Source organism: Saccostrea cucullata, unplaced genomic scaffold, assembly GCF_032062105.1.
Source record: "Saccostrea cucullata isolate Sc308-1 unplaced genomic scaffold, CSIRO_AGI_Scuc_v1 ctg11555, whole genome shotgun sequence".
In the NCBI taxonomy this organism is placed as follows: Eukaryota; Metazoa; Mollusca; class Bivalvia; order Ostreida; family Ostreidae; genus Saccostrea; species Saccostrea cuccullata.
Window position 1 is genome coordinate 1 of NW_026923393.1, and position 10,614 is coordinate 10,614.

Sequence of the window (10,614 nt, forward strand, 5' to 3'; positions counted from 1 at the left end):
AAAGGGGGAGATGCCGTTCATGTTCGAGGTTATGCCTGGATTTGGTTGGGATAATCTTGTGAATGAGAATCGGGGCGTTGTTGTGAATTTTAATTATTCAAAGTGCAAAACTACAGAGGACAGAAGATATCTCATCCCAGATGGAGTAGTAACCATTCCTATTAAGACGAGTCACATGAACGTTTTCTCTAAGGTGTATGATCACTGGTCTCAGTATGAATCTGATACATCGTTCTCTGTGAACAACGCAGCTTCGGCAACCATTAAGGGTGTAAAGATTGCAGCCAGTCTGTCTTCCGAGTATGAGCACATTAAAAAGCATCAGCTAGAAGACAAATCAATCACAACTAAAGTCCAAGCACGATTCGTCCGGTACACAGCAAAGATTCTTCCTGATGTACAGTTAGATCAGTCTTTCCGAAATCGTCTGCTAAAGATTGCCAACCATATTCAACAAAATCGAAAATTGTCGACAAAATATGAAAGTGAACTGCTTGTTCGAGATTTCGGAACTCACGTACTTACGAGCGTTGATGCTGGTGCGTCTATCGTCAAAGTAGACCAGATTGACTCTTCCCTTCTCCAAGATAGCACAATCGACAAAGTTCAAATAGGGTATGCAGCGAGTGTCTCTCTGCCTGGACTTGCAAGTGTTGATGTAAAAGATAAATTCTCATACTCAAAAACTGCACTTCAAAAATACATGCGGAACGTTAAAAACTCGGACATCAGAGCGTACGGAGGTCCGCCCATGAATCCTGAAAATTTTACACTCAGTAAATGGACAACTACTATTGGAAATGATTTGGTTGCAGTGGATAGAAATGGATTTCCTTTAGACTACGTCATCTCTACTACTGCGCTTCCTGAATTGTCTGCAAGTTTGGTTGAAGAAATCGTTCAAAATGTTCGAAGTGCAATCTCGTCCTACTTCCTCCATAACACGTATCCAGGATGCACCGATCCAGACGCACCAAACTTCAGCAAAATTTCAAATCTAGATGATGGTACCTGTCATGCACCTCTAACGAACCTTAGCTTTGGTGGAATTTACCAAACATGTCAGTTCCAGGGAGGATTAATGAATAACGAAAACATGTGCAACACACTGAACATTACTGTAAGAAATCCTCAAACACAGAACTTTCGATGTCCAAAAGGATTTGATACAGTTCTTCTTTATGAAGGAAAAACACATAAAGCTCAACATGAGCACAAGTGTCATAGATGCTGGGCCTTTTTTAAGTGTTGTCACGACAAGTCTTATTATGGCTCTGCAACATATACATCGTATTGGTGTCGTGCAAAACCAAACACACCTGTTCAAGAAAACAGCGGATTTCTCTTTGGAGGTCTGTACTCAGACAGAACTAGTAACTTTGTAACTCAATCAAAATCATGCCCGCAGTACTATAATCCAATGAAGATTGCCTCTAATGTCTATGTCTGCATCAGTGATGACTATGAACTTGGCGCCAAATCTGCCGTGCCATTTGGTGGTTTCTTCAGTTGTCAGCATGGTAACCCTTTAGTTGATAGTAAATATACAAAATCTTGTCCAAAGGGTTTCAGTAACCACTTAGCCACAATTGATAACAACTGTGAAATAGAATACTGCGTACGGACAGGCCAAATGTCCGATCTAAAATTCCCTACCGTTCAGCTCCCGCCGTTTTTTGATGTTCCTGCAGAGAGTTTAGAGGAACCAGCAAATTACATAATTTCTCATGATTCTGAATCGTGGGTCCAACTTATTGATCCCGAAATGAAAGGAGATAAACCAGACGAATCAAGCTGGACCACATTGAATTCAGCACCCAGAGAAATGGCCACCCTCATGAAGAAATTCACAGGTAACCATGTAGTGCAGGAAAAAGACGATCCGGGGATGTCAAAAGGCGCCATTGCGGGCTTGTCTGTTGGCTTGACTACAGCAGTTTGCGTAATTGTAGGTATTGCGATAGCTGTTCGTCGCAATCGCAAGCAGAAGAAAATCTACGAAAGTTTTGAGTAAGCTGTTTTCCTCCATCGTGTTTCTATGCAAGAATGGTTACTTTGATGTTTTGTGACGAATATTTGTGGGGTTTTTTTGTTTGTTTTTCAATTACGAACTACATGTACAGTGCTTTTAATATTATGTGGATGAAGACATTGGTCGAGTACATTATTTTGGGGTCATTTTTCTTCCCGGACAATTATCAAAACAAATCATGGTCTTTATAGTGGAGTACATTCCTGCTTCCGAGACCTCTTTTCATTTTCAGTTTAATTATTTATCATAGATTTTTGTGTTCCGCTGTCTAACTTGTTTTAATACAATACAGACACGCGGAGATAAAATATATACATGTATCAAGCAAAGAGAAATTATCTTAAGGAAGGAATCAAAGAATTTTTCAGCATTATTGTATCACAGGGAACAATATCTGGCTTTTCATCCACTGTCTGTTTAGAAAGCAGTGGACTTGTCGCTAATTATAACTCTTTAAGTTCGAAAATTTTATCAATAAAGTCAGTAGAAACTCGATTGACCAAGCCATGAGATATTGCGTTAGCTTAGCGAAGTGTCACTGTATCAAAAGACCCAAATAAGGCAATACAAGTTTTGATCCCACATATTTGCTTGTTTAACAGTAAAGGTACTTTGTCATGCAAGTGTATTTATTATAATCAATTTTTGTGCTCAACTAACATGACTCATAATATTAAATCTTTTAGTTTTGAGAATTATCAAAAGTAGAGGAGAAGAAAAATGTTAGCACTCTGAAATTACGTTTTGTATAGTTCGTTAAAATTTAAGGCGAGTGCGTATGTAAACATTTCATCAAACTTTAAAGTCGAAAGTTATTTCAGCGTACCATCAACTTTCTTCTCCTGTACCTTTAATGATTCACACAATTTCTTGGAAGTTTTTTATTTAGTTCGCATTGAAATACATGCATGTACATATCTAAGTTTACATGGATGATACTGATGAGTGATGATATACTAGTCTTCCTATTTATATAATTCAATCCACTCAAAATCATTTTGAACTCTTGAATCAAAATCATCATGTGTAGTCTTTTTCAGGAAATATGGCTAAAAATTTTTATTCTGACAATATATAATTAACACAGAATAAATTCAGGCCTCAATCAGTTATTCTCATTCCCTGCGGTTTAGTTTAATGTATAATGTACCGGTCTAGTAATTTAATGTTGTAAATACATGTACTTCTTTAATATTTGTATTATTAATGTATACTGCCTGTATTTGGGTGCAACATTGAATATTTTCACCCCAAGAAAACACACATGTATTGTCAACCAAGGGGCAGCCAAAATACAATACTGTTTATGTTACAAATGTATATATAAAACTCTAAATAAATAAAAACTGTTTTCGTTATACATATAGAGTGTATCTGAAACTTTGTTTTGTCACAATTACTGTAAAACTCATTTAGTACAAAATATGGATATTCAGAATTCATGGATACAGCGAAGTTTTCTTGGATCCCCAGCTATACAAATTCAACGAATTCCTTATAGAGATATAACATATTACGAATATAGGGAAGTAATTTCATAGGTCCCAGTAATTTTAATGAATACAGAAAAAATCTTGCCAGCACTATATTTGCTTTTCAAGACACCAAAAATATTGGAAAAGTTTCAATTAAATTTAAAGCAGTTCCTTTTTTTCATTAAAATAATGTGAATAAAGAAGATTACAAATGAAGATTCTTTCATGTGAGAAAATTCAATTGAAATTGATCTCTCAAGGTTTGTTATCTGTTATTCGTCCTCAAAAAAAAAAAAATGCGCTTACTAGGTTAGTTACCGACTGCCCATGGAAATACATGTATGATGGGTTCTGTATAGTCTTGAGCTTGAACAAACTGACATATATCTGTGGACATTCGGTAGAAACCCTTAAAAAGCACCATGATACAAAATTAAAATGTGAAAATTTCGATGAATAATTTCCATCATTCCTTGGAATAATGTTAGCTCTTTCCCATTAAGAACAATAAGAAGCAGTGTATTTCTTTACAGCTTTTATTTGTGTAAAGCACACTCTATTTCTCCTGCTTAGTGTTCTTGTTGTGTTTCTTGGAAAACTTCAGGTTCTTCAAAAACTTTGGGTCCACCTGTAAAACAATAAACATACGAGGGTTGATCCAAAAGTTCGTGGAATTTCTTCATATTTTATTTATTTTTCAGTGAAATTGGTTGAAAATTACAAATGAGAATAATAAACACTTGATGAATATTTTAAATTAAAAAACATTTTAAATATCTTGGATAGTAACTTTATGGCAGTTGCCATAGAAACGGTTGTTTGGAAATACGGGGGAGACATTAACGCGTTTATTATCATTTTAATTCTTAATACGTGAAATAAGAATTAAACCGCCCTATGTGGTATATAAATCGAATATTATGTCATTATTACGACAGTCTTCACAACAATTCTTTTTCAGCACATGCCCTTCGGGCATGTATACTGGTCATTTAAACCCAGCCCATTGAAATTTGTACATGCCCTACTCAAAATTCATTCATATAGCAGTTATGATTGTGCAACAAAAAAAACTAAGGTTTTTATATTAACTATAAGGACTGTGTTTCTGTTTTTAAATTCTCTCAATCTTTAGTTTAAATTGTTTCCAGAGTTTTGAATCAACCGTGGCCTGCCTCTCTGCCATTTTCGTATGCGTTTTTGTTCACCACTTTTGACTCGCATGCTGGTTGTTTGTTGGCCGGTATAGTTGAACTGAATTTCAGAAATAAGATCATGATCATCATGACAGCAGTCCACTGCACGTGGTACCAAGAAAGCATCAAGAAAACAAATCAGTTAAATTAAAGTAAACACTTTAATCATTACGATTGACAATCATTTGACAGGTCATACCGATAATGTAACGTAAGACGAATGAAGACTGGCAATTCATAATGACAGATTAAGACATTACATAGCAAGTTTACACGAATAACTGCATGTGGTTGAACAGAAGAAATGGCAAGTAAACATCGTGAATCGAAAGAAAATTCACACATGCCCTTCGGGCATGTAATTTGAGAATTTTCACATGCCCTCTGGCAAATTTACCAGGTCCCGGGCATGGGGCACCCAGGTTATTTCGAAGACTGTTACGATTGCTTGATCTTTTATAAACCTTCGTGTGAAAGATTTACTGATTTTACTGGATATTTAGTTTATAAGTTGATGATTTATTGTTCATCTTTAAGTTGTTAGATAACGTCAAATTTCTGTCAAATCACACGTTTTGTGAAAATCCGGGATCACTCTATCTTAAACGCGTATATTAATGACATAGGCTTGGGAAAAATGCATTTAGTTGCTGGTTTTCCAGTGGCATAAGAAATTTAAGAAAAATAGATCTTCCATGGACGTTGATAAAAGGTGTGGTCGCTTTTTAGAGGCTCTGTTTAAGTACGTATCCCCCTAGAAAAATTAAAAGCGGTAATGGACGTTGTCGGCTGCCGTACTGTTCTTGACATTGCTAGTGAAATTGGAACAAAATATGGAAAGATTGGTAGTATTTTGAAATATGAGTAAAAAATGAAGATAAGTTGGTGCGAGAGGATACCCAATCTTTTCTTAAGAAAAAAATGGAGAAAAAGGCAGCATTTTGTAGAATTACATATTATGATTGGGCATTTGGGCGAGATCCATCTATAACGTGACGTGACTTATCTTACTTGACGTAACGTCAAAGTCTCCCCCGGGTTTCCCAACTATCGATTTTCAGAAAGCACTTGTGACCTTATTGGTAATTGGAAAGTGGTGAAATTTTCCAATATTGTAGCATTATGACTCTGTATTAAGAATATGCCTGTTGATTGCTTTCATCAAATCACGATAAAATTTTAGAAATTCCACGAACTTTAGGATCAACCCTCGTATAATGTGCATCATTCAGGATTTACTGTGTTAACCATCACTTACAAGATCTGCTTCAGTCAGTCAAAATTTCTCAAATCTACAAGAATTTTTTGTTTTGTAGTTTTTGTTCTCTGATTTTGTCTTGTTTTTTTTCCTTGATTTGTTTGTTTGTTTTGTTTTGTTTTTTTGTTGTTGGTTTTTTGTTTTTGTTTTTTTCTCTTGTTTTTCAACCTTAAAGATTTGCTTCAAAAAGTGAAAAATGGCCAAGAGGAAATAATGAATATAGTGATCTTAGCAGGAAAACTTACCCCCTTCATTGAGGGATATCTGTAAGATTTAGGCCTGTGGATACCATTTCTGTGGTGTTTGCGATCTGAAAAACAAAAGTTCATCAAGTTTTAGCATGTTCAAAGGTGAGATCATATTCAAGACTTATCGACTGTGTTCTCAGGCAACATACATTTGCCCAAATCCTGGGTCTGAAAAAAAATGCCCTTGAACCCAGTCAGATGTATAGTTTTCCACACCTATCCTAGCAATAAATAATCTGTACATGTATAAAGTACCCTCAGAAGATAGCATGATTGTCAGATCATCACAGAATGAATAAGAGTGGTGCACGACAGAGAACTCATCATTGGGTACTTCATAAACATGCATTACAAACTTACTGAAAGAGGAAGGTAAGTGTTTCAGAAAGTTCCAAAAATTTATCTTGCAGCTATGAATAATAGTCTAATTTAAAAACTCAAAGGTTGGGGGGGGGGAGCCTTAAAGATAGATTTTTGAAGCACTTAGACTTGGTCAAGTTGGTGTGCCTAATTATTCATTTTGTCTCAGTTCCAGATTTTACCTACTTTACCCTTTTGATTTCAATTACAAATCAAGATTTGAGACTTTATTATCAGTCCCCTCTGATTCTTATTTTAATTGCTTTTTCCTAAAATAAAATCATAGGATTCCAATATCTAATAAAATAAAAAATACATCTAAGCTAGACTTATTGCCATGAAACAAAAGCAATCTACAAATCAAATGAGATCAGCTGAATTCTGAAATTCTTCTGGCATATCCCAGTAATTACTTAATAGCAAAATTTAATCTATAAATATCTCTATTTAATTATGTTAATTTTGAGATATTTATTTCCTGTTTAAAGTATGATCCAATACTAATTAGTATTAACATTTTTCCTTGTAATTAGGATGAGTTTAATAAGGAAAAAAACATTTTCTGAAATATTAATACAAACTATTCCATAAAAAAATTGACAATAATTCTTTAACTAAGTTACATTTAACTGGTCCCTTATCCAGAGCTTCCTAAGGTAAAATGGCAAGAAGCAGATTCCAAACTGTTTTAGTATCTGCCTGCAAGACAAGCATCATTTGTCTCCCTTGTCAATCTTGACAAAGTACCCTCAGAAGAGACCTAATGGTTGTCAAATCATCACAGTTTTTATAAGAGTGGTGCATGACAAAACATTCATCATTGGGTACTGGTACTCATTAAATCTTAACAGTGACACCTATAAAAAAATATTTATCTTATTAAAGTGTTTTATCTTTTATCAAAGAAAATTTCTGAGGCCTCCTCCACTTTTGTTTTATGAACTAGATATCACCCAACTTGCTTTTCAAGTTTGATTAATTAATTAATTAATTAAAAATTTACTAGAATTGTTCATGAAGCATGTGCTGTCATAAACTAATGAAGTTTCTGTCATGCTATACATGTTATGTATTAATTAAACTTTTCTTACAGTTGTACCAGTATGTTCATTGCCGAATCTAGCAGAGAACTGCTTGAAAAGAGAAATAAGCAATCATTTCTCCTTAATTGTGATTAATTATGAATATTAATTACTCCTTTTTTTTCAACATTTCATGTCCTTTAACATAATTTATTTCCTGTTTATGTTATGCAAGTCAAATGGCATAGACGCATATCAACTTTTTTTAAAAAAATTTACTTGATATGATACAGATGTCAAAAATAAAAAAAGAATATATTTCTCATCCTAATCATAACAGCTGTTTTGTTGTATTTTTATTATTATTTATTACATACTTAGTAATAAATACAGGTTTTTTGCATATGCGATATGGCTGACGTCACAATAGCCGTATCAGCCCAGCAGGGCTGTCATGGATTTGCGGGGCTGATAACCTATATCAGCCCTGCAAATCCATATCAGCCCCGCAGGGCTGATACGGCTATTGTGACGTCAATATCACCCCTTAGTAAATTAAACCACAAAAACAGTAGTTGTGATCATACACCATTTTTCATGGGTTCATATTCTCTTTATTTTAACTTTTTGAAAATAAGATTAATCTTAATTTACAAATACATGTAACAGATTATTTTCAAATTACGAATTGGGGACACTTGAAATAGATATACAGAAACAAACCGAAACTGTATGAGACAATAGACTGTGTACATTTTAAGAAGTCTGTGCATGATTATTTACTTATTTTCTTCTCAACTTAATGTGTTCTGTATTTTATTACTAAGTATGTAATAAATATAATAAAACATACCCTTTTCCACATCACATCCTGTATCAACCCTCGACCAATATCAGCCCTCGGGCCTTCGGCCCTCTGGCTGATATTGGCGTCTCGGGCTGATACAGGATGTGATATGGAAAAGGGTATGTATTATTCTCTATATATACTAGTACATACTCTGGTTGTGTGCAGTGTGGTTCTTGGACTTGGCCATTCTGTTTTCTTTCTCTCCTGAGATCTAGCAAGTCTGAAATAGAAATTCATATAATAGAAAATTGAGATATGTATCCTATACATACTGGTCCTAATATCTATATGAGGAAGAACTGAACTTACAACTATATTGAAGTATATTGAATTGTGACTTTTAGTCTAAAACAAACTACTGATGCATACATTTTCTGTTAACGGTAAATGGCTGTAACTTTTGATCTGAATTCACCCCTATTCATATGATTCCTTTACTTATTGTTAAATCTAACTACTTTAATTATTTGACTGTACTGAGTCATCCCTCAGATAACTTGTCAAATCCTCACATTATCATGCAGGGCATGAGTTAGGCGTGGTGCATGACATAGAACTCATCAATGGAGAATCTCAGTGTCTACAGCTACAAAATGTTAAGTAAAGCTCATAAAGCCAGTCTTTTATCAAGATATTGGGACCATCAGAACTGATCAATGCGCAGTGCCTCTGGTCCGATGTTTCTATATAATTCTTTTTTTTTAACACTGGACTGGAATGTCAAGTGTCTTTTTGGCTCAAGGACATTGAAATGTTTGTTATAATATAAGTTTTAAAATATCACATAAAGCTAGGTTATACTAAAACTATCACTCTGGTTTGTCAAAATATTTTTTCCAGAGAGCTACAGTTTTTCAGCTTTTCATCCCTCCCTGTAATACCTGTTGTTCAACAATCTAATGATGTTTACTGAAGCTTACTTTTTCTCTTGATATATTAACTTTAATGTACTTTAAATAATGTTATTCAAATAATATCTTTAAAAGAAAGTTAATAAGGGAATGCAATAACTAGAAGAATATTGTTCATCTATTATAAATTTCTAACTATTAATTATTTTCAAAAGGGAATTTTTTTGTATTACCTGCATTTTGTGGCTAAAAGACCGAACTAAGACTGAACTGCGCAACATGGTGAATTCAATATATGTTGATACAGTCACGAAATTGGGCAAAAAAAAAACGATTACTTCCTGAACCTTAATTTACGTAGTAATCATTTTTTTCAAATTTTTGTCATATCCATCATCAGTGTGACAGCATCAAGAAATTTAGTATTCAGCATATAGCTGCAATAATGTAGCCCTCTCGGATTTTTTTTAATCTGACATTTTCTGGAGAGGGCTACAATTCCACAGCATCTCCGTAATGGTGCAAAAATATTTTTTCAATATGGGCGACTGCAGGCAGAATAAATTGTTTTTTCTTTCAACTTACTTCTACAAAGACGAAATTTTTATTCACTGTCGACATCATAGCTTGTTAAACGCGAAAACCATGTAAAATAAATCTGTGTATTTACTTCTTGCTTTACTCAGCAGCCATGACATTTCACGCGTGACGTGCAGAGACTTGCGCTTGAAATTTAGAATAACTCAATAAAGCAAATGTCGATTTTTACGAATAATTGTGATGAATAGTAACACTAAACATCGATAAATAAAATCATTCAATGTGACATTTTTTAGCAAACAGCGATATTTAAGCTTAAAATAACGTAATTACCAAAAATTCCACTCCCTATAGATCCTTAATCTCATTGGCTGTACCAAAATAAATCTGTCAAGGTCAGGGTTCGACACTAAAATTTTTAGACTTTGGTCCGGCCGGACTAGTGCTTCTTTACTTTTAGTCCGTGGTCAATTTTATGTGTCCGTCAAAAATAAAAATAAATAAATAGAATTAATGTTGCAATGTACTTTCATACTTTTTTGAAATAAACAAATTTAGCATTTACATAAAATGTTTATACCAAGAATTCGTTGAAATCGATCTATCAGGAACTACGGACGTATTCCCAATCTCATTCGTTTTTCTCTATACATGACTACATCATCTAAACATCCGTCATCTTTCTTTGTGTGTTATACTAAATCATGATCGCTAAAATGTTTAATTTCATACCAATGAGTCCTAAAAATAAGCGCCGAATTGATTCAGAATTACCAAACTTT

General features: G+C 34.1%; 1 protein-coding gene across 1 annotated transcript; it reads left to right on the forward strand.

The window, feature by feature from the left end:
• Nucleotides 1-4: 4 nt before the first annotated feature.
• On the forward strand, nucleotides 5-3,378 carry LOC134263900 (macrophage-expressed gene 1 protein-like; the record flags this gene model as incomplete). The annotated part of the gene is made up of 1 exon (XM_062746257.1): nucleotides 5-3,378. A coding segment is annotated over one exon (2,010 nt), but the record flags the coding sequence as incomplete, so codon positions are not given.
• Between the last annotated feature and the right edge of the window lie 7,236 nt (nucleotides 3,379-10,614).